This window comes from Galleria mellonella, unplaced genomic scaffold, assembly GCF_026898425.1.
Source record: "Galleria mellonella isolate WM207_F2 unplaced genomic scaffold, CSIRO_AGI_GalMel_v1 utg213, whole genome shotgun sequence".
Taxonomy (NCBI): Eukaryota; Metazoa; Arthropoda; class Insecta; order Lepidoptera; family Pyralidae; genus Galleria; species Galleria mellonella.
This window is the reverse complement of record NW_026442039.1, coordinates 959912-984465: the sequence shown is the minus strand read 5'-3', so window position 1 is coordinate 984465 and position 24554 is coordinate 959912. Positions and strand designations below refer to the sequence as shown.

The following is a 24554-nucleotide window of genomic DNA, read 5'->3' as shown; positions in this document are numbered from 1 at the left end:
TTGAAGTGAAATTTAGTTTTTTCAGTTTTAGTTTTTTGAACACAATGAAAATTATAAAAAAATAAAATCGAATAAATATCCAAAGTGTTGTGCTGCTATCTATGTATGCCACCATCCAATATACTGATATCGATAGTTATAGTAAAAACCTATTTCATAATATAAAAATTGCAAATTTTACGAAAAACGTCAACAAAACCGTTATTTATGTTTAGTTACTTTATTTTACTCTGAGTGAGTAATGCAAATTCTCTTTGATGCATTAAACAATAATTGAAAGCATTGTGCCGAGTCAAACAGCGTCTATAAAAATAATTCAATATTTTTATAAAAACAGCTTTGTAGTAGAACTATCTAGATTACATAGAATTATTTTCCAGATTGGGCACTCTAATGGCACTGCTCTCTCAGTGCAGTATTTACTTCTTGTTTGTCAAAGATAATTAAAAAAGATATATGACAATTAACTAGTTGAGTTAGCATAGACTTGGTATAACGTATTCTACTAACATTCATAATCTAAGATTCTTTAAGTTGTCACTCAACACAGTATTTGGTCAGGTGATAGCATGAAGTTATAACTTCATAGGTGATATTAGTGAATGTTTCTCTTTGTCAAAATCGAATAAGGGCAATGATACCTAGAGCGCGCAATTTTTAATTTATGGTGTACTATTTAATTAATTAATAACAGTAAGAGAAATAATTTGAGCCATAAATGTGTTTAAATATATATAATGCATTTCTTATAACCGATAGTGTTATTTTTTCAGGTTGCATTTTAATCATGTTCTTTAACAATTGTCTAAAGATGAAACAAACCTTGCCCCTGATAAGATTTCAAGTTAGATCATATTCCACTTTTCGTCGTGGCGTGCAATTTTTTTTCAAGAAGAATTTATTATTTACAAATAGTATTACCTCTGGAGGGTTTATGGCAATTGGCGATTTGGTCCAGCAAGAAATTGAATATCGGTCAAATCTCCTAACAGAGAGATACGATTGGGGACGTGTAGGTAAGTATATTCTTCATAATATTGTGTTTACATTATTGTCGATACTAACTTTTTTTTATGTTACAAAACAATTTTCAGCGAGGATGTTCACTGTTGGCACGTTAATGGGACCATTGCATCATTTTTATTATGTATATTTGGATAAGGTCTTACCTAAGGCTGATATTAAAACTGTTTTTAAGAAAATTGTATGTGACCAATTATTTGCATCACCAGCAACTATAATTTGTTTCTTTTATGGAATGGGACAGTTAGAAAAGAAATCATTAGACCAGAGCACAGCTGAAATTGTGCATAAATTCAAATATGTTTATGTGGTAAGTTTGTTTTTATATTTTTTTGACAAAATTATTAATGTGAAGAAAATTTCTAAAAATGCTGTAATTGCATAATTAAAATTAATAATAACTTCCCTATTCTAGTTTAATGAAGAGAGAGAGGTGATGGTAAATTTTGTTTACATTTTTTTACATATATCCAAGATTTGAATAACATTTGCAGGTGTAAAACAAAAGTGATTTAACAGTCTGAAGTCTCCTACAGGTCATCTAATTGGAGTTTTAAATATTTATTTTCTTATTTCAGGGAGATTGCTTATTCTGGCCTCCAGTACAGTTTGTCAATTTCTATTATCTTACTACAGAATACAGAGTATTCTACATTAATATAGCAACAATGGTATTTAATATATTTTTATCTTATATGAAACATTATGATCAACATTGACACAAAGAATCAACTCTAGTGGAATTATTAAAGTAAATATTTATTTATAGTATAAAACAATAATATTATTTAATCTGTAAACTTAATATTTATTAAGGACTACCTATACTACTATTATTTATTTTTATTTGGATCTATACATCCAAACATATCCACAATAATTTACATTGTTTTATATTTATTGACGGTTCAGTACACAGTTTGGCAAGATGACAGTTTTTTTATTTGTTAGGAATTTGGACTGAAACACAGAAAAGGCAATATTTTTTTATAATAATGCAAAGAGGGAGGCCAGTGTAATCAAGCTAAGCACTATGAACAAATGCAGTCATGGTCACGCGGCATTTTGAACCCAGGTGTGGCCTTTCTATTATCTTTAGGATATCTGGACAGTGTCATCTTACAGCAGTAGAGTACATAAGTAAAAAAAGTATCTATTAAAAAAAGATTAAAGACTTACACAACTGATTTTAAGCAACTGTTAATTAATATTACTTTATGCTATTCATCAGTAGTATTGTAAATGTAATATTTCAAATTGTAACACTTGAAACTTTTTACTAATTCATACAGACAAAATAGTGGAGTACAATTGTAAACAAACAATTACACCATTTTCTTTTAGAATAAACTAAAGTAAAAAGTAAAAATGGATGAAAGGGGAATATAAGATAAACAGGATTGTATTGAAATTATGAACTTAATAAAAGTTTTTGTTTTAATTTAGCTTAATACTTTATTTTTTATAAATTGTTATGTACATTTGTTTAGGAATGCTATACTTAAAATAATCTCACTCTTGTTAATGTAATTTTTGCCTGCCCATTGTTTTTTTCTTTCTGTGTAATTTGTAATAATTTTTTCTGCTAAGAAAGTTATGGCATCTATTTAAATCTATTTCTAGTTAATAAATCAATGTCAGGAGAATACTAACTAGTATGGATTTTTATAGTATGTTCTGTGTAGGACAGATAAATGAAGTGTTAAGGAATAGACAGTGCTAGTCCAATGCAAATTTTAGATTATAAAAAATTTAAATATGGTGCTAGTTGCCGCTATGTAAAAAAATAGATTATTTATTAAATTTTTTACCATAATTAGAATAAAACCAACTATATATGTACAGTTATAAACAGATTCATTGTCTGATTATTTTTAAAACCTGTCTATAAAATTACATGTAGTAATGCAGAGCCATGCATTTTTTCAAATTATAATATTATTTATGATCATCCATTAAAGGACAGTAAAATGAACCATGTTAAATATCTAGTATTTATAAGTACATTATTCTATATTATAATAACGTTTAATTAACCCCAGCACATAGTCCAATCATCTTTTCTAGTTTGTAATTTAACAATAATACGATAAAGTGCAAGTCCTGGACCAAGTGGAAGACCTAGACCTCGTACAATATCTGCCCGCCGTGCCATACTAAGTGCTTGTCCATCAAACTCCTAAAACAAAATATTTAATTATTAAATGAGTTTGCCTTTTGTATGAATAATTACTGAGATTTACATATTCATTTATTGTAATTGAAAACGAGCGTTAATATTTACGACATCACTCATAATAAAAAAATATCTAGATACATTAGCAAGGAGACTCACTCAGTCTGTTTATCAATTAATAAATTACAGTTTTATAACCATATAACCAAAATGGAGGGTAAAATATGGTCACTACACACATAGTTATGTCAATGTGATACCTATGTCAAAACACAAAGAAAAAAAAAAAAAAAAAAAAAATATATATATATATATATATATATATATATATATATCAAAGAAACCCTAAAATTAAAATACTTTCAATAGTTAAATCAAAAATTCAAAGATAATTTGAAATAAATTACCTGTTCTTTCAAAATAGGAGCAGCTTCTGGGAAATGTTCCACGAAATATTCATACACATCTTCAGTAGTCCAATTTGTTATATCTGGAATGCTTGGATCTATTGGTACATCTCCCAATTTTGATTGTGCTCTGTCCAGTTCGTGAGGCTTTAAAAACGGATCAATTGTAGATGAATTTCGTGATTCGTATTCAATATTAGGTATGATTGCAGGTGATCCAACTATTATAGGACGAGATTTGAGGCAATTGTTGCATTCCCATTGATCCCAGGCTTTTAACCTTTCTGGTATACGTGGAGTATGACACAGTGCATGGTAAGCATCAGAGCATATACTGCAGACAGTTAAAATACCCTGCAATAAATTAACAAATGTTTCAGAAATATATAAAATTAAGGGACCTAGATAAATGGCAAATGATCAGCATCGATAGATACGTTATTACTACTACATGCATGAGATGTAAAACGGCAATGTCTGGGGATTTGTTTTTTTATGTTTAAAAAAGGTATCCAGTATAGATTACTTTGCCATTTGTTTAAATAAGAGTAACAATTATTTATCATTTTATGACACCATAAAAGTAACTTCTCAATCTGGAATAAAAAATATTTTCAAACTTAATGGCCTACCTGATTGAAAGTGGTTACCATTGACTATAAACATGAACAACAACAAAGACATTGCAGAATCCATTTTTGAGGACTAACATGTTATGCTTTCATATTTATTTATTTAGACTTTATTGACCAATTAAATATGGTACAAAAGGCTGTTTAATGCTATAGGTATTCTCTCCCAGTCAACGTTTAGGATATACAGGGATACTGGATGAAGTATTCTGTAATTTCATTGCCACACCCTATCCATTAAAATTTAGCCATGTAATCATTATTTGTATTTAAATATAAATTTAACTTACAGCATCATTAGTTTCGCAACAAATAACACAGGTCTTACAATGTGGACATTGCCATGTATTATCTGGGCGTGGCTTTAATATGCCAGATCCGGATTGGAGACAGCTTAAGTGAGCTTTGTTATTACAATCGCGACATTCTACTAGTCTATCATTAGACCCTCTGGATTTCTGAATGTGGCATACAGAACAAACTCCTCCTGAAGTCTCATGAGGTATTGGTTCATCTTGTTCTAATTCATCAGCACTTCCATCTGCAGATAGTTGACTTTCGGATAATGGGGTGCCTTCTTTGTCTGTTTTTTGATGATTACCAGCGCCCAACAAACGTTTTTTTATTGTACTTTTATTTAGTGATCCTACTGGTCTACCCCGTTTACGTTTGCTGGGCACATTATTGTCAGAGGGATCAAAGACTTTCTTAGCCATTTTTCGTCTTTCGCCGACGCGAACTCCAGAGTTCCTCGTGATAATACTTAATCCATTATTAGATGCACCACCACCACGTTTCTTAGGCCTTCCTCTCATTCGCTGCGGCGATGAACGACACGATGAATTGGCCGAGGAAGTCATCTGTAAAAAAAAAGATTAAATAATTTTTATTTTTGTCAATAAATAGATGAAAATTATCAATTTAAAGTGATAAGTAAATAAAAAAAAATCGGTTAGAATTGGTAGAATAGAAGATACTGCTGAGCGATAAGGCCGCCTTTTGTATCTTATGTCATTACAATTAAATGTATTTACTATTTTATAAATTGTGCAATAAAATGTAAATAAATTGGTTAGAATTATTTTGTTACTTATTACGTGTGTGATTGCTAATACTCGAAGATTGACCACTATTATTACAAACAAAAGTTCCACAACTATAATTCGTTTTTCGTTTTCACAGTTTTGGTGCCGACCGGTTAACATTAGGCTCCAAGCAGCGATCTAATAATTTTGCCTAAAGATGCCACGTTTAGAGGTGAAACACGTATCGCTTATATTTATTGTCTGTTACGTAAGATAACACCTATTTCAATAAAACATTCAAAAATATTTTTTTATGCTTACATATTTGCCTCCATAGACAAGTGGCAAACGAATTTATCAATAAACACATTGCTGTAGTGCCACATGACATAGAACGAGATAGCGACATGTAACATTTTGTCCTTCTTGAGTATGTATTTATTCATGGTATCCGCTACCTATGGTATGAAGGAAAGGATGGAGGAAAAAGAGTAGGGCTTTTGGGAGTGAGTAAAGTTGGTGAAAAAGGAATAAAAGATTTAGTGGAATTGCAATTGTAGATGGGAAATTGGTTAAAACTGTAGTGGCTCAGGAGGCTGGGATCAGATACCCATCTGTATAGTCTAGAACAGGACAGATTAATAGAGAACAACCCTAGCTTCTCTTTCTCATGTAAGCATTAATAAAACATATCAGTACAAGGTGTTTGCCACTTGTATACAGGTGTAATAGGCTGTAGTACTAAATGTGCAAAATTTTACATGTATTCACATATGTAAGAATCACATAGTTAATATTTTATATACACAAATCAACATCGTCTAGGGGTATTTTGAATTTTATCAATTTACTAAAATAAAAATATAAATAACATGCAACATGTATATATTAAAAAAAAAAAACCCCATTTAACAGACCACTTCAAAATAATAAAAATAAAGTCATATTTTTTGCATCTTTTAAGTATTTTTTTAAGTAAAGACAAATAATGGTAAAATTAAAGATGAATGTTTTTTATAAGAAAAAAGAATAATAAAGCTAAGTATTCAAGTTTTTTAAAATGATACAAAAATTAGAAGTCAGTAAAATAACAATTAATTGAGGTCGACCTCCACGTGGTTCCCTCTGGAAACCATCGTAAACAATTCTTATTGAGTTCATCACGATAGGCTAACTGACCTGCTTTATCCTCACCTATCATCCCTCACGGGTGCCCCGCCGGTGTATATGGATAGCGCGGGCGGGGTTACCATTCCATTATCACCTATTAAAAAAACGGTTCTGCAGCGGTTTTTCATGCTTTGAATTAAGTGATCAAAGTCTTGCTGTGGAATATTGTCCCAGGTCTTGCTTAGATGCAAAAAATGTTGCTCTTCAGTTGCAACGAGTGTGCATTCTTGGCCCATTTGTAGTCGATGGGGATGGATAATTGGTATAAGCGTTTGGTTACGGTATTTTTCAGCGGTCATGGTGTTTCTGATCTAAATGAGGTCTGTTTTACCACCGAAATAAATTCCCGCCCAAACCATAATTGTCCCGCTATGGTAAAGATGGACTTTCTGAGGGTGTCGCAAACGGTTCTCACGACCAGGAACTCTACACATACTCTTCGTGAATCAGGATGGAAACCAAATCGGGACTCATCGGTGAACAGTACTATAGACCACTGGATATCCTTCCAGAGGAAATTTTCACAGGCACACTTCGTCCACGATTTCCTCAGCACAGCGCTGGAGTATGAAGCGGTCTGCGAGCATGCAGGTTAGCTTCATGCTGTCTTCTCACAGTTTGGTCACTCACAAGCAACTGGTGCTCTGACAAGCCTTTGAACTAACAGTATGGCTGTGACATTTGGTTGCATTCTCGTGACAACATGCAAAAATCGGTCTTGCTGGTGAGTGGTAATACGCCTCCCGTCAGGGTATCTTTCAGCCACTTCACCAGTAGTACGATAACGGGACCATAATCTTGATATCACATTTTGTTTTGTTTCAATCGCTTCAGCAACCATCCGTTGAGTATCCCCCGTTTGGAGTATACTTACTGCCCGTAATATCTCCTGTCTTATTAAATGGCATCGCTGATGATGATAACATGATGAACAGTCGCATAAATTCCGAATCGATTGATTGCTTGCTTTAAAACATTAATTTGACAAAAAAAATTTTCAAAAACTATAAATAGGTAAATTGAAACATTCGATTTCACCTTAGTAATGCCGCGCAAATCAATTGTTTTTAATTAATTTTTCAAATTCAACTTTAGAATCATTAAAAAAACGTATAAGATATAAAAAAAAAAGGCCAGTATATTTAGAATTGAAGAACTTTATATGAAATATCCTTAGACGGTCTTGAGGTGTTTATTTTTGACGTACTCCTGATTGAATTTACCTTATAGCATTCGATAAGAGATGATTTAAAGAAGTTTAGAAAATCGAAATACATCCTAAAATACTTAAAAAAAATAAAAAGACAAAAATAGGTTATTATGAATTGGAAAGACAGGTATAATTAACAGAAAATTGTCAGTAAAATAATATGAAAGCCAGTTAATTAATGTGTATGGTTTGATGCTTACCTTTGTATTAGAGTCTATACTGTACTCAAATTTAAAACTATCTGAACTATCACCATCATGATCTGCAGGGCCAAGAGCTAAATTACCATTGGGTAGTTTCACTAGACTGCCCGATGACAACTCCTTGTTGATAATATTTTCAAGTTCTTTCTTTGAATATTTAGATTCTTGAGATGCTGCAGCTCTGACAAGGTCTTCAAATGCTATCCCATTTTCTAAATAGCTTTGGTCTTGATATATAAGAGTTGCAATTGCAGATGTAATTATTCTTCTTTCACTTGTTGCTGAGGAACTTGCCATTTCTGCAGAATACATTTCAACTGTGATAATTTTTAAAAAGTAGTATTTGTTATATTGTATACTTGTTGGAAAGTTGGGAGAAAGGGATTGTTAGTAATAGAATCTAACAGCCCTATTGCTAGCAATATACCCTAACAAGTTGAGCTAAGTTCCCCCTGGAAACCATAGTTAATTCTTGATAAATCATCATGATGGGCCAACTGGCCTGCTTTTCATCTATTATCTTTACTGGTGCATCGCCTGAACTAGTGGTTAATGCTGACTACCATTTTATCTATTAAAAAGTCTGTTGGAAAGTGGTAACTATTGCCTATAGATAAAAACAGTACCATAATACAAGTTTTATGGTTGCTAATCTAATCCTGAAGACTAAACTTCTGCTTCATACCCTGTAATTTCACTGCCACATACCAATCTTCAAATTGATAGAAGCACAGTTGCTTAGCAACATGAACATGGGTGTCACTTGACATAAATATATATACCTCAGAATTATTGGAGGTTTAATGATAGAAGACTACTTTTATATGAAAAATTTTCCAATTTCTTGATTGAAAGATGTAAGCAATGTTTGAGAAAAAAAATTTGGTATTTTAAAGTAACTATAAAAGGAGGCTTTCATAACAAAGTATGATAACATACCAATTATCTATAAACAATGTTTTTAAGTCCTCTGCTAGTATTTTTTTTTTATTTTATGAATATAAAAATTATTCATTCATTCTTGTGCCACCTACTTCGGTTTTCCTTTAACTAAAGATTGCCTGTATGAGATTGCCCTAGCGATAAGACTGTCTTTTGTACCTTTATGTATTTTTAATCTATACTGTATGCTACTGTATTTCACTTAAATTGTTTAATTGTTATTGTATATTTTTGTTTCTGGTGCAATAAAGAGTTAAATAAAATGTTGCATATAAATCTACCACTAAAATCTTTGTACCTACTTCATATTTTGCTTTGGAATTTTTCAAATACATTTTTGCCATCAAAATTCACATTTTTAGAGCAGCTTTATAAGAATAATACAGCATAATTAATATTTTAGTTCACTATCAAAAAACTTTTTAAATAATAAGTCAGAAACATAAAAATGTTCAATATTTTTGAAAACTGACAATAGAAAAATGCCACATGTTATAAGCTAATTATTAACATTCTTAAGTATGAAATTAAAAATTATATAAGTAGATACATATCATATTGTTCTTATAAATGAAGATTTGTCGAGTTAAATAGGTGATAGATGTAGAATAGATTAATCAAGTTCAAAATATAATATCATCAAGTAAAAAATATATCATCATATCAGTCATTACCTGTCGACTGCTGAACATAGGCCTCCTTAGGGTTTTTGTCAGTAGTTTCTATGCTTGGCAGGCAGATTGGCAACTGCAGTTAGGATTTGCTGCCCATTCTTTAACCATTAAATTCCCTGAGTAACCTCAAATGACATCCAAGGGAAAGGAAGGGCCTATTCCATGGCGGGACCACAAGCTAGATATACTATGCATGCGTAATATTAAAATATTAACTTGATCTTTCTACAGGGCATTCTTTAAAGTAGGTATTCCTAAGTAAGACTTACCGTTATTTTGACTCGATTTTTTCCGCCACTTAGCAGCGTTTCTGTAACTTACATTATCTTTATAATCAACTTTAAATATGCTTTTTTCTTTCAAACAACGTTTTAAATCAGCTTTGGTGTCTTTTGGTGCGACTTTATAACATTTAAGCATAAACTTGCAAATTCTATTGATATCTGGGCGCGATTTACGGGAACGTAAATGATCTATCGCGGCTAAAATCTGATGTTTATACTTTATCTCTGACATTTCTGAAATAATTTATAATACAAGAAATAAATAATTTTAGTCAAAGAAATAAGACCTACAGTTTTCGAGGCAAATTAATACCTGAGTAAAATCATGCCGGCGAATTTAAAATCACACAGCTGCTCGTCCTTAGAAAACACAAAAATTTGAGATCGAAGTCAAATTAAGTATATTATCATTTTAAGACAAGAATTCCAATACATTATATTATTATTAATATGGAAAAGAAAAAGTTCTTTTGAGTAATGATGAAGAAAAAGAAAAATAAACACTAGGCATGCATGTGAATTGATTACACGATTTATGAATTATTCGACTAAATCTCATAATCGAATATCTTGTGAATCGATATATCATTTCTGAATTCTATTTTTCTATACTGATAAATATCACATTTATTTACTTGAACACATACATGTATGTACACATATATGTACCTAAACACATGTAAATTTATTACATCCAATTTGAAAAATAAATGTAAAAAAAAAATATAGGTAACTGTGAAAGCTTAATAACTGTAATAAAATATTCGATTTTTTAGAGGTTTATCTTATATTATATTATAATATATAACTTTTTGGTTAGACTAAAACTATGATGTGGTATAACATCTATTGTGTGTTATGTAATAATTATTTTCGTTAATTATGAAATTGATAATCGGTAGCCGTTATAAATATTGTGTTATTTAAACTGTAAGCATGTGTGTTCGTTTGTATATATTGTGTAATTTGTTTGGATTTTAAACTGTAAAAATAACATTTACTGCTAAATCTGCTTATTTATTTTATTTCTTTATTTATTTTTATTTTTATTTTTATTTAATACTTTATTGTTTTTATGTATCAATCCTTGACGAGTTTCCTGTCATTTAAGGTACAAATATTTCCAAGTTTTACACCTTGATTTTTGTAATCCGATTGCTTAGATTACGATTCTATTTCATTCAAAAATCAATTTTTTACACAAAGAATTGCCAAATCTTATAAATTACCTAACTCGGCACATCATTGAACATAACTTAATGATGTACCGAGTCAGGTGGACTTGACGCTCAGTTTTGAATACAAAATTCAGATTTGAGTACCTACAGTACTTGATTACTATATTATGTGTTTCCTTAATCACCAATATAAAAATTATAAGATTACTTAACATTTATTAAAAAAAATCTTCAGAACTACTGACTACTGCTTTAGCTTACACTGCTGACTACTTACACTGTACGTTATACTAAGTTTGTGTTCAAATACGTCTATGTTTATAGAGGATTATTACCAGAATCTTCAAATTCAATTCGTAATGATTTTTTTTAACGATTATTATACTCGATATCTTAATAAATAGAAAGTCGATTGGTCATTCCTAGTAATCACTACGTAATCAATGAGTTGACACTATTCTAATGTTAAACTAGAAAATAATTCTATGCAATCTTCCAGATGTACCAAAATAATAAAATAAATATTTATCATCATTCTGACAATATAAGAAATTAATACATGAAATTTCCTGTATAAAATTAGGATGTAATCTACTCGAGCACCAAATTTTATTTAAATCGTTCAGTAGTTTTTTGTAAAAGAGTAGCATCCATCCATTCTTATGTACTTTAACATTACATTAGTAATATTAATAGAATTTGGCTGAATGTATTGTTTTTTTGTTTAATTCATGATAGAGATGCGTCAAGATTTATGTGTTACATAGAACTTTTAAATTCATAATATTGCATAAAGATGATTACATTAATTTCTACAATTTTTATTCAAAATGACGTACATCAGCACCCAATAAATTAATAATTTGTCAAATAAAGCAAGATATTACATTTTCAAAATTTTGTTATTTTACTTTCTTTTATAGAGAACCTTTTTGCTTAATGTGTATTAATTAAAATTAAATATCTGTATACCTACTTGTATTCAAAAGCAACAACAAAACAAAAATGACTTGTATGAGATCATGCTTTTTGCGGTTATCATACAGTAAAATGGATTATATTCTATCTGCATTTTATTCGTCCCAACCAAAGCAAGCAAAAGAGAAGTTATTATGGAGAATTGTGAATGTTGCTATTATTGGAGCTCCAAACTCTGGAAAAAGTACGTTAATTAATAATATTGTTGAAAGAAAGGTAGGTTATGAAACATTCTTTTTTTTTATTAGTTTTATCCTTATTTTTTCTCATATTGGTCCCATCTTTCTGTAAATAAATGAGGTGATGGTCGTTCGATCGGACCGCCAATTCTTTAGTCTTGTTTAAGTAGTAAAAAATTACATTGTAAACATTGAATATGCAATTAAAATGGTTAAACTATTTTCAAACAAGAAATGCTTGAAGCCACAAGTGTTCACTGACTATCATGTAATCCATTTCAGGTTGTCTCTCCATTTATGATTATTTTTGCATAATTTTAGAAATTATCGTCTCCACAGTACAGTAACATACTTTATGTCATTTTATATAATTTGAAATTCATAAATTTTTATGACTTAGCAATTAATTGTACAAAATTGATGTTGTGAGTATTTGCTCTACTTGGTGATATTATTTTTATTTTTATTAGTAATTAGTGATCCATGTATGGTGTATAGCAATAGTAATAAAATTTACACAGGTAATTAAAAAATAAATACAATGTAAACATTTTGTGTGCAACATTTAAACTATATGTGTTTTTACTGGAATTGATTAAACTATTAGGCATTTTATAATTTACTTCTATTTGGCTTAGCCTGTATAGTCATATACGTGAAATGTAATGCTGTTTGAGTGTGGTGTGGAGCTTATTTGAATGGTCATTTCATGTTAGATTCCTAAAGTTGTTGAGATCAGCCTTATAAGAGGCAGAGAATGGCTGTACTGTATGAGGTATTACTGCTATTATACTGTGGTATAGATTAAGCTATTGTTAAATTTATTTGCTACAACCATTGTTCTTTCTTTCCATTCCAGATATGTGCTGCATCTAGCAAAGTACACACAACCACCAAATTGGCTAGAGCCATGTGTATTGAAAACAATACACAGATAATATTCTTGGATACACCTGGAGTGGTTACAGAAAAAGAGCAAATGAAGTAAGCATTATGATACCAAAATATAACTGGAAATTATAACAAAATACATCCACAATATCAATCACAAACTAATACAGTTATATGTATATTCATATCAATATATAACTTTTACAACTTTTTAAATTTATTTCTTATAGTTTTGTAAATTATTTCATCTTTACTCTTAATATAATCATACTACAATACTTACTATAATCTATTTTCTTCTTATTTTTCTTAATTATAATAACAAACCGTGATTGTTAAATCACTGTTTAATATTTTACTAAAATAATACTTATTTAAGAAAACAAAATTGGGTAAGTTAAATGTCTCATGTATTTATTTATTGATGGTTTGTTATTTTTAAATGTTTAGTTTCTTAAAAAAATCTGTTGTTTAAATTTATAGTCATTTTAATAAAAATATTACAAGAGTGGATGACAACATAACATAACTTATTAATAAACTTTTAATGCAATCATCATCATCATATCAGCCTTTAATTGTCCACTGCTGAACATAAGCCTTACCTGGTTTTGCCAGTAGTTGTCACACTTGGTAGGTAGATTGCTAACTGTAGTTAGATGTTGTAGATGTTTCAAGGGGAATGTTGTTGCCCATCGCTTGCATAGTCGCCTCTTATGACACCCATAGGAAAAGAAGGAAGAAGGGGTGGCCTATTCTATGCCGGGACCATACAACAATTTTAATGCAATGGTATAGTAATAGATTATTATTTTATAAATAAATATTTTTATTATTTCTACAGATACAAATTACCCACATCAATGGTTGGAGCATACCAGAAGAGCCTTAATTGTGCAGATGTTATTGGGGTTGTCCATGATGTGTCCAATTCTTACACAAAAGACAGTCTTCATCGTGAAGTAACCAGCATGTTAAAAGCTGCTAGTAATGTTCCTAGCTTCTTAATTTTAAACAAGGTATAGTTTACTGTGACAGTATATTGAAATTATTATGTAGATGTTAATAATGTTTGTCACTTATTTCTGTAATTTAAGCCATAGTATATGTTGTTACATATTATTATTAATTGATTTAAATGATTTTTACATAATGTTACAAAAAAATTTAGAGAGTTTTAAATTGGCTCATTCTTTTTTTTGTATATATACTATGTATATCAGAAGAGACAGTTACTTTATAAAGCTTGAAGATAATGAAAAAAGAAGCAATAATAACCCATCTATGGTTCCCTTTTTTATATATTTTATCACAGGGTACTTCCTGTGTCATCTGTAATATTCAATGATGATATCAATAACATCATCATCATCTCAGCCATTATCTGTCTACTGCTCTGTTTATTCAATGATTTATCCAATAATAATCTTTTTATCTATTTTATATTCATAAAAGGTCCTGCAGAATTTTTTTAACCACATATACCAAGTATAAAAAATAGTTCATAGTTAAAAGAGGTTTTTGTTTTAGGTTGATAAATTAAAATCAAAGAGGCAATTATTAGCTTCAATAAGAAACTTGACAAATGGTTGTATCGCTGGTAAACCTATACCTGGTACAGAGAAAAATAGTAAGAATAAAAAAATTGAAAGGGGATATGATAATTTTTCTGATGTATTTTTAGTGTCTGCCTTGAATGGAGATGGTGTTAAAGAGATAAAGGTTGGTAAATGCTATTCTAAGATCTGTAAATAAAAATAAAACTATACTATAAGGTGTAGTATATCTGATTATGTGAATACTTTATATGTTAGTTTCATCTTTATTATTTTCATTGATAATAATTATTTTTTCCCTATTTAAGAATAAAAGTTTAGTTGTATTGGGTTTTTATGCATTACATATTTGTTTTATGGGTTATAAAGGCGTTATTCCTATGGCGTTTAAGAAAAGTACCCATGCTCGGGACTGTTTTATTTGAGATTTTAATGACATTCAGTGTCTACATTAATTCAAAGGAAATTATTTAAAAAAATATTCATATGAAGACCTATAATAATTCTATATATATATATACTGTTGAACATCACTGTTTGACTATCCTCAGTACTTATCACCAATGAATAACCCATGGTGGAGCAGTACACATCATTAAAAGGTATCTAGCCATAAATACTGTTACATAAAAACTTACCTTTTTTTTAACTTTTTAATTATTTTAAATTTAGAACAGGATTATTGTTTTATAAACTTCTTTCGATTTCGACTTCTTTCTTTCCGTTTCACATATTTTTTCGTGTTTATTATCAAATTACAATATGGAATGGGGTGTTAAAGAAAATAGGATTGCAGTGGTCGCCTTGCACAAAGTGGGTATGGAGCCGTCGGTCATATTCCACACACTTCAAAAGCTTGGTATCAGCCGTATGTTTGTATGTCGTATTATTAACAAATACAACACTTTCTCTGTCGAAAACCAGAAAAGATCGGGGAGGCCGCATGCTGTTAGAACTACAAAGGCTGTTAATGCTGTTAAAGCTAGAATTCATCGAAATCCCACTAGGAAACAAAAAATCTTATTGCGAGAATTGAAGATTCCTGCTAGGACTCTGTCGCGTATTATAAAACAAGACCAGAAGTTCGGTGCTTATCGTCGATGTACAGGACATGCTCTAAATTAATCTACAATAAAGAGAGTGGATCAAACAAAACGCCTTCTGTCGCGATAAGCAGGGGAAAGCCACAGAAATATCCTCTTTATCGATGAAAAAATTCTCACGATTGATGAACATTACCTGCAATAAGTAAAATGATAGTATACGCTCACAGTTCTAAAGAAGCTGCTCAAGTGGTCGGAAAGGTACAATGTGGTCATTATCTTGGGTCAGTTATGGTTTGGTGTGGCATGTCTTTTCAAGGTGTGTAAATTTTAGTAAGATTACATTACTTCATAAAAAAAAATGCTTTTTCATTTGTAACAGAATTTATGGCTGGACTAGGTAAAGAGAGAGCCTTTTGGAACTGAAATACATTTTTAAAACGTGCAAAAAAATATATGTACAATTTTCTTTTAGGAATACCTTATAGGAAATGCAAAATCAGCTACCTTACAATATTCGCCAATGGATTGGACGGACCAGACCCCGGAGTCGCTCATAGAAGAAGCTGTCAGGGCCAAATTGTTGGATTTCCTGGCCCAAGAAATTCCATACAATCTTAAAACCCAGCTGGAATATTATGATGAAGAAACAGAAGATAGGATTGTATGCTCAGTTGCTGTAGAATGCCCGTCTGAAAGGATTGCCAAATTAATAAGTGGTGCTGGTGGTGGCAGATTGCAACAAATTAAATCACATGTTAGAGAAGATTTAATTGATTTATTTAAGAAACAAGTTGTTATAGATTTACAATTAAAGGTAAAAAATAAAAGTTTAGAAGATTTTGTCTAATAATTGGATAAAAAATATAAAATTATAAATAAAATTAGTATTTTTCTTTATTAATTATTAAGATTAATGATATTAGAAAGTAAAAGGTTTCGTGTATATTTTCATTCCAAGTTCCCAAGACATACAGATATATTTTTTTTTTATAATATATATACATATTTTTAGTGAGCTTTACAGATTTACCAATGCACTCATCAAAAACTAAAAAAATCGAACATTATAATAATACAATAATGGAATAATAATAATAAAAAAAATTCAAATTATCTTTCCATGGCCCATGGTACTGCCCATGTCTAAAGGTGACGGTTACCACTTTCCATTAGGTGGGCCGTCAGCTTGTTTGCTATTCTAAGTTGCACAAAAAAAAACAAACACTAAAAATGCATTTCTGTGTAAATGCTGTTACCGCTCTGCGAAAGTCTGTGGCAGTACAGTGAAAAAAATCCAGTTCGGAACTCGTTACTATCTCATTGAGCAGATATAGCGCCCTCGGGAGCGGTGTTTTATCAGTAAAATAATAATAATAAAGTGATTCTTAGTAATATTATGCAACTTTCCATCATACATATACTTAGATTGCAAGTAATAACAACATAAAAAAATATATAGAAAAAAAGTTTACATTTATATATAAGTGTAGTTGATGTAAGTGTTGTGGATTATTGAAATAAATTTTCATTTATTCATTCACTCGTTCCATCAGATTATTTGTATTGTTGTTCCGTTTATTCATGTTACGGGCAACAATAAGTTTGTCAATAATAATCATAATAAAAAACCAGATCATTTCTTGCCCGGTTAAAGTACCGAATTTATGAAAGTTAATAAAGGGTCATTCTAATATAATAATAGTGACAGTGTGAGGATGGCCGAGGAGACTCCGCGAGCTGTTAGACGAAGACGTCGCTTACTTCAACCCTGTCGTGACTACGATGTAGCGCAATCCACGTTGAAACGTCGGCAATAAAGAAGCAGGTATGTAGTTACTACATATTTACCTGTAAAAGCTTTTTTATCGCGTTAAGTCCCGATTGTGTATTTAAAACATTTGTGAATACTTTTTTGACTATATACTTACCTATGTGATTAAATAAATTCTATACTCAAACAAGTTTTAATCTTCCTTTATCCAATTATTTTAAGCTTAAATGGGTATTGTTCTTTAGTGCCAATAAATAAAAGTACTTAACATTATCTCGGGTTAGCTATTCATGCTTAACAATAGAATTGTACGAAACACTAAAGAGACTGTCTACAACTTAACCGCACAACTTTGTTAAGACTTGTTTACGGACAGTTACAGTTTCGGTTTATGTGATGGCGGTCTCCAAGTTGGTAGGAACCTATGTAGGTATCTAGTTACATGCAAACGGCAATTCTCTTATTTTGAGCCTAACTTATAACACTAAAAATTTACCCACTTATATAAATATATATTTCCAGTTTTTTCAAATATATTTGCTTTTAAGTCGACTGAGAGGTCAACCGACAAATCCAATTCGCCTGGGCAGCGTTCGGAAAACTACGTCACATCTATTCATCCATAATACCTCACAGTTTGAAGACGAAAGTCTTTAAGCAGTGCAAGTTGCCCGTGATGACTTATGGAACCGAAACATGTTCCTATACGATTGCCCGTATGTAAACCTTCAAATTGCTTAGCTGGCTATGGAGAAGGCTATGCTCGGAGTATCTTTATGTGATAGAATCCAAAATGAGGATATCCGCAAAAGAACCAAAGTAACCTACATAGTACGAAGGATAGACAAGCTGAAGTGGTAATGGGCTGGTCCCATAGCTCGACAACTGATGGGGAAAAAAGGTTCTTGTTATTTTATCCGTATGGGCAAACGCAGTGTAGGATGACCCGCCACTCGATGGAGTGACGACCTGAAATGCATTGTCAGTCAGTGGATGCAGGTGGCTTAGAACTGTTCCTTATGGCAGTCATTGAGGGAGATTTAGGTTCCAGTAGTGGATGGATAATGGCTGAAATGTTGATGATGACTTCCTATTAGTCTCTTTTACTAGCAATTCTCTCTCCCTGGGTAGGTCAGTAAGTACAATATATACCTGCCTAAAAGTTCTAAGTTAAAGTTATGTACAGACTTTTAGCTAATGGGATTGTCTATGTACGTGGACTTTGGTAGGAAATTTTATAAACCTAAAAGAGTTTTATGGCGATGGAAAAAGGTTCACTTTACGACTGCTTTTTTATTTTTACGCTTTTCTTCATAAGGCAAGATTTGTAGTCATAGTCGGTAATAAATTCCGGAAATTCAGTCCACTAGGATTCTTCGTGCTGTATTAGAGTCTATTCTTTGGTCGTTACCTTTATTTTTTATTGTGTCACAAGTCACAGTGATGTTTAGATAAATCTTCATCATTGTAAATATTAATTCACCTAAATTCACGCAGTAATAGGTACCCACCTACTTCCTAGGAAAGAGAAATATGCTATCATATAACTCTTAGATTAGCACGTAATATTACGTCTGCGGTGTTTACCTTAGAGTATCAAGTCTATAGGTTAACTATTTAAGATAAACATAAATTTACTCGTACGAAAGTTGAAAAAAAAAACAATGTGTCACTTCGATGTTATTTAAAAAATGTTTCATAAATCACTGAAGACCGCACGAAGTAAATTATGCCACGTATCTACTGAATTATTTAGATTAATTAAATATTCGATATAAAACATGAGTATGTCTCACGTACCGTAAACACAAATTGAAAACCTCTTCTTATAAAGTCGGTTGGAAATATTTGAAGTTTAGATGTTTTAATTTTCAATCTTTTTTTCCAACCAGCAAGCAATTTAATTTCATTCTTTCCGATGAAAGAATCCTACTTAATTAAATTAGGGGAGGGAGACAAGTGAAAAGTTATGTCGTCTTTTATAACAATTTATCTTGAATCAGAGATATTATACCTACTTACATGTATTAGACATCTGCTTAAACATCGAAATTATATTTAAATTACTTTTTATTAAAATAATTGTACCTACCTAGTTCTTGACAGTAAATATTTAATGTTGGAGATGTTGGTATAAAATAAGATGTTTCTATTGTGTTAGTAAGTTTATTATATACTTAACTAATGATCGCTGTCATGTACTGGTTAGTGGTGGTAGTGGTAAGCATATCATATCCACAAACGGTGACAAATAGGCAGGTATGAGATGAAATGGACAGAATACAGGTAACAGTCTAAAAGTTGAGGGGAGAAGCGATCGTTAGTAATGGGGACTAAGGTTAGCCCTATTGTTAGCAATATACTTTGTCAGGTCGACCTCCACGCGGTTCCCCTTAGAAACCATCGTAGTATATTTTTAATGAATTCGTTACGATAGCCTAAATGACCTGCTGTCATCCTCACATGTTAAGTCAGGTGTACGTGTAAGCTTTCCCCATAAGGGAAGTTTTGCCAGTAGCAGGGTTGGCAACCGTAATTAGGCTTTTATAGATTTTTTAAGAGGGACGCTGCTGCCCATCCCTTGCTCTTCCTTAGTCGCCTCTTACGATACCCACGGGACAAAAAGGAGTAGCCCAATCTATGCTGGGACTGATACGGCGAGTAAACTATACACATAGATAATTATAAATTAAGAAGGATTTAAGTTAGCATTTATGTTAGCATTTTCTTCATGTAATAACATAAAGAAGGAAAAGACATGAACTAGGAATACATAAATTATAATACCATTTTTGTCACATCGTGTAGATACTATTTACCTAGATGGTTTGTATGTGTCTGTGAATGTTCGATTGAAAGCCACATCTACGCACACTGTCAAGTACCTATTTTCAAGTGTAGGTACATTAGAACAGTTTAAACGTAGTAAATCAATGTTCTTATTTTTGTGGATATGTTGAAATCCTTTCAGAGTAAAGCTTTTAAGCACTCGAGTAACAATTACTCGTGTACCTACTTCTAAAAATTCACGCCTGCCGCACCGGCCGCGTTATTCTACAGACGGAGTACGGTCGCAATCGAACAAAAGTTTCACAGCGTATGTAGATGAGGGAACGCTCTCGATCCGGAAAACGGAATATGTAATAATAAAAGAATTTTCCAACAAGAAAATGTGTAAGGTATATTTAGAAAGCGGTCGATTTGAATATAAAAATAATGAGAATATTTTTTTTTAATTGGGTAGATAGGCTGGCCTGGTGTATTTACTTAGAGCGTTTTAATTCTGTTATCATATGTCATATGGGATGATTTGCGTTACATGCCTACATGTAATGCAGTCATTATTATTTTAAGAGAAAAGAGTTAATAATAAAATGCTTGATGAAGTAGTTATCTTTATCTAGCCGTAGCATCAAAAGGAATAGAAGACAATGACAGAGATAGAAAAAAAAGATGACATAAATAAGTAGGAAAATATGGTGGCCAGTAATATGCCACGTACTTATTTGTTTTCGGTTACGTGAATCTCATTTTAAGAGTAGTTTATAGGCAACAGACTAGTACAATAGTAATTGCAGCTAACTAGACAACAGCTCTAGAGTCGCCGTATTCGAAATTGCATCTAAGTTGTGCAGGCGTCCTAACATCAATAGCGTAGATTAAGGAGAGTTGGTGCATGTTGAATTGAATGATACATAGGTATATACATATATACCTAGTGACGTAAGTCACAACTCGAACTAGGTAGAATATTATATTATTCATACTATAGATGTTTTGATTAGTTCACTAAACTTTGCATTGTACCTAATATAATAATAATGTGTTGATGCTTAATATGTAGAAACAAATTAACGACTGCTTTCTAATTCTTTTTAAGCAATTTAAATTTTAAGAAAAGGGACTAGATAGTCAGGGTACACACAATTTTGTTTGAGAAACAATGAAATAATGGAAAATCTATATGAACCATCATCATCATATCAGCCCTTAATTCTCAACTGCTAAACATAGGCCTCCCCCATTAAGGGGGGTTTGCAAGTAGATGCCATGCTTCCCTCAACCATTAAACTCCCTTAGCCGCCTCTTACAACACCTACGAGTTAGGAAGGGGTTGCCCATTCTATATCGTGACTACATTGCTAATATGAAAAGCACCATAGATACAACAATAATACTCACTACTGTGTACATCACAGACGACATTTAATTTAAATCCCATGTGTACTTTTGCACACAATTGATTTTGTTTATATATATAAAGGGTTTATTTCATGCATGACAAGTTGATTTGGAAAAATATAATTTGTGAATGAGGTTGATGGCTTAAGTAATTCGTGCTTTCTAAAACATCCAGACTCGTGGCCCGCGGCGGTGTGCAGTGAGCCTAGTTGTTGGGTCTCCTAAAACATGTCTAAACACAACAATGGTTAGCTCGTGCGTACTTAATTACGACTTATTTATTTTGTTATTTTATTATAGACTACTTCAATACAATTTAATGAAAAGAAAATAATATTTTGTTGATATTATTATAGAAATATTCTCTGAATAAAATTAGTAACAAATGAGAGAACAAAATCATTGAATTGAAATAAATAGGGTTTTTTACTATTATATTATATTTTTTTAATATCTTATAGGTTTTACTCCATTTTAACTATAGCCTGATAAGTGACATAGGTGGGTTAAGTTTTTCAGTAAACTCAACTGTAAAAAGAGTTAATAGTAGATTTATGCATATATTTTTTTCCTGTTAAAGAATTAAATAATCCTTAAACTTATTTATTTTGTTTTTCTCATAAAGAAATATAACCATTTTATAATAATAGTTTTTATAGTGGTTTCACATTGCGCAGCCGTCTTATATTTTTGTTTTAAAATAGCGACAAATGAGGCAGTGACAGTTACATAGAATAATTAGGTAATTAGATATAAGTCTTTTTTATTTAGATTATCCTAAGTTGCCCAGGTAAATATTATACATAATTCATGAATTATAAGCTTGACGATGCACATACTACAGTTGCCTTTATGAGGTTTTGTATCATATACCTAGTTCAACGGTTCTAAAACGTTTTCAGCCATCTTATATCGTAATAAATTGTTTACGAATATAAAACATGTGTTTCGAATTCAAATTTAAAAGGGACGTGAAGAAATGCATTTATAGGCTACCGTTTTGAAAAGTTCTTTTACTGATATCTTAAACTTATGTTGAATATAGGCGATACTTCTTTTTTAAGAATTTAAAAATAAATAAATTATAATAGGTGATAATGGATTTTCATAGCGAGTAGTCTTCATTATTTAATTTGGGTATTTTTTTCTTACTTTGTTAAAGAAAGTAAACACATAGAAAAGAAAATAACTACATCGTAGGACTTATTTTATAAGTAATTAGAATTGATCAATTATCATGCAAGAATATTATCCTGTACTTATATGTATATTATATTATCTTGTTTGTAAGAGATTGCTTTTTATAAGGCCGCCTTATATAATTGCACATTTAAAATTATTTAATTCTATGTATATATCTATTTGATTGATAACAAAGAGTTTATTATATAGGTATTAATTGTTTTAAAATAATAATATTTTTTATATTTCATGTCTCTTTTAGAAAACAAATTGAATTGATTAAAAAGTAAACATGAGTTCTCAAAGCGATGTTGTTGATTTTTTATGGTGTCTCACAATTTACACTTTGGGAAACACTTATATAGTGTACAAGTCGGTGTTTCTATATGCAACTCAGCTGAGTGAACCGAAAATTCCAGCACATATGCAGAGGCACGTCTACCGACTTAGAATGCGCTTAGTAACATGCTAAAACGCCCAACATTACACCGCTTGCAGGTGACAATGAATCCTTAAGCTGAGAATACATACATCTTAGTATATCTACCCATTTGTTGTATGTTGTCTTCTATGCAAGTATATTACATAGGGCACTCACTGCACACAATAGATGGATGTCGGTGTGGATGTGAGGATGCAATTGCATTCGACGGAAATTTTGGGATGTTTTCAATTTTAATGTAAAAGCAGAAAGGCTAAAATGTAACCATAAAGGTATTTCAATTTATTTTTATATAATTATTTTATTATTTTCGTTGATTGGTGTAGTTTCTATTAATTGTCACGTACCTATTTCTAAGGTGAAAATAAAAAAAATAAATCTTAATAGGTTTCATTGCGCGGAAAAGGACACTCCTTTGAATTTGAATTTTAGGTGGTGTTATAGGTACTAGTTAACATTACATAAAATTCAATAACAACATATATATATATATATATATATATATATATATATATATATATATATATATATATATATATATATATATATATATATATATATATATATATATATATAAACTAGGCGATATTCTAAAGAATAAAACTAAAATTAAAATACTTGACGCTTGCAGAAATGTTATTTTTCATGGTTATTATTACGTATACAGTTCACATGATTCTGATCTTCCAATTGATCTTGTAGTAATTGAGTCAGATATTATATTAAGTGTTATGTAATGAGTTTCACAATTTTAATAATATTTGCAGATAATTTTTAACCTAATATGTTATTAAAGAAAAACCAAACAATGTTTTAATACTAATATTTTTTTAAATCAAAATTATTTTTCATTAACATAGCACTTTTCTGATAACTAGTTTCTGTAACTAAAATTTACAGTGGTATATTTTTTTAATCATCAATGTAATCGTTATATGCTATATTTGTTAGCAATATTATATAGACACTTACCTAATATCTATTTATTAGACAATCACAAATTAATTGATCGTATTAGATTCTAGGTAAGTGTATAAATGTGGTTATTGATCATTGACAGCCAGACATGTCACTTTAAGTTATTTTAAGGGCTTTGACATTAAAAAAAATCTACTTTTCAGATTACACTTAATATAAAAAGTGAGTAGGCATTATTATTATTTTTTATACCACTGAGGTGCCAAACAAACTTACGGTTCGCTTAATGATGGTGAGCGGTTAGAGCAGCCTATGTAAGCTTGCAGTACCAGGGGCATTGCGTGCATGTTGCCAACACCGAAGAAATCTCTTAATTTCTTTTTTGAAGAACCCCATACTGTAGACTTTTGGAAATATGTATACGTATTGAAAATGGCTAACAAATTCATTTACATACACAATTATCAGCAGTATTCATCTACACA

General features: G+C 30.9%; 3 protein-coding genes across 7 annotated transcripts; 2 read left to right on the top strand and 1 right to left on the bottom strand.

Moving 5' to 3' along the window:
- Nucleotides 1–422: 422 nt before the first annotated feature.
- Nucleotides 423–2468, top strand: LOC113511626 (mpv17-like protein 2). Of its 3 annotated transcripts, none has more exons than XM_026895297.3 (4): nucleotides 423–693; nucleotides 774–1016; nucleotides 1095–1333; nucleotides 1602–2468. In XM_026895297.3, exons 2-4 carry the CDS (start codon nucleotides 788–790, stop codon nucleotides 1740–1742), a joined length of 609 nt encoding a protein of 202 aa, XP_026751098.2. In that variant the 5' UTR covers nucleotides 423–693; nucleotides 774–787; the 3' UTR covers nucleotides 1743–2468. The 3 variants fall into 3 exon arrangements, with proteins under 3 accessions (XP_026751098.2, XP_031769339.2, XP_031769338.2); XM_031913479.2 differs by lacking the exon at nucleotides 423–693 and having other exon boundaries at nucleotides 702–1016; nucleotides 1602–1774; nucleotides 1975–2468; XM_031913478.2 differs by lacking the exon at nucleotides 423–693 and having other exon boundaries at nucleotides 702–1016.
- LOC113511625 (histone-lysine N-methyltransferase 2D-like) lies at nucleotides 2461–10266 on the bottom strand. Its single transcript, XM_026895294.3, has 6 exons — nucleotides 10060–10266; nucleotides 9732–9980; nucleotides 7844–8145; nucleotides 4529–5098; nucleotides 3607–3960; nucleotides 2461–3202 (listed from the first exon to the last, which is right to left on the bottom strand). Exons 2-6 carry the CDS (start codon nucleotides 9976–9978, stop codon nucleotides 3056–3058), a joined length of 1620 nt encoding a protein of 539 aa, XP_026751095.1. The 5' UTR covers nucleotides 9979–9980; nucleotides 10060–10266; the 3' UTR covers nucleotides 2461–3055.
- A 1478-nt stretch (nucleotides 10267–11744) lies between these two features.
- On the top strand, nucleotides 11745–16455 carry LOC113511690 (GTPase Era, mitochondrial). Of its 3 annotated transcripts, XR_004224191.2 has the most exons (6): nucleotides 11745–12118; nucleotides 12941–13065; nucleotides 13817–13991; nucleotides 14503–14694; nucleotides 15453–15890; nucleotides 16047–16185. XR_004224191.2 is itself a non-coding variant. In XM_031913690.2 (5 exons), exons 1-5 carry the CDS (start codon nucleotides 12051–12053, stop codon nucleotides 16419–16421), a joined length of 903 nt encoding a protein of 300 aa, XP_031769550.1. In that variant the 5' UTR covers nucleotides 11745–12050; the 3' UTR covers nucleotides 16422–16455. The 3 variants fall into 3 exon arrangements, 2 of the variants coding, with proteins under 2 accessions (XP_031769550.1, XP_031769549.1); XM_031913690.2 differs by lacking the exon at nucleotides 15453–15890 and having other exon boundaries at nucleotides 11745–12086; nucleotides 16047–16455; XM_031913689.2 differs by lacking the exon at nucleotides 15453–15890 and having other exon boundaries at nucleotides 11748–12118; nucleotides 16047–16455.
- The last annotated feature ends 8099 nt before the right edge of the window (nucleotides 16456–24554 follow it).

Bases quoted from the DNA above. Each gene is read 5' to 3' on its own strand.
- LOC113511690 (XM_031913689.2), top strand. From the start codon at position 11,930: ATGACTTGTATGAGATCATGCTTTTTGCGGTTATCATACAGTAAAATG. The intron at 13,066-13,816 runs GTAAGCATTATG...TTATTTCTACAG, and splicing joins ACAGAAAAAGAGCAAATGAA to ATACAAATTACCCACATCAA. The intron at 14,695-16,046 runs GTTGGTAAATGC...ATTTTCTTTTAG, and splicing joins ATGGTGTTAAAGAGATAAAG to GAATACCTTATAGGAAATGC.
- LOC113511625 (XM_026895294.3), bottom strand. From the start codon at position 9,978: ATGTCAGAGATAAAGTATAAACATCAGATTTTAGCCGCGATAGATCAT. The intron at 8,146-9,731 runs GTAAGTCTTACT...TGTATTCTGCAG, and splicing joins AAAATCGAGTCAAAATAACG to AAATGGCAAGTTCCTCAGCA. The intron at 3,203-3,606 runs GTAATTTATTTC...ATTTTGTTTTAG, and splicing joins CTCCTATTTTGAAAGAACAG to GAGTTTGATGGACAAGCACT.
- LOC113511626 (XM_031913479.2), top strand. From the start codon at position 719: ATGTGTTTAAATATATATAATGCATTTCTTATAACCGATAGTGTTATT. The intron at 1,017-1,094 runs GTAAGTATATTC...AACAATTTTCAG, and splicing joins ATACGATTGGGGACGTGTAG to CGAGGATGTTCACTGTTGGC. The intron at 1,334-1,601 runs GTAAGTTTGTTT...TTCTTATTTCAG, and splicing joins AATTCAAATATGTTTATGTG to GGAGATTGCTTATTCTGGCC.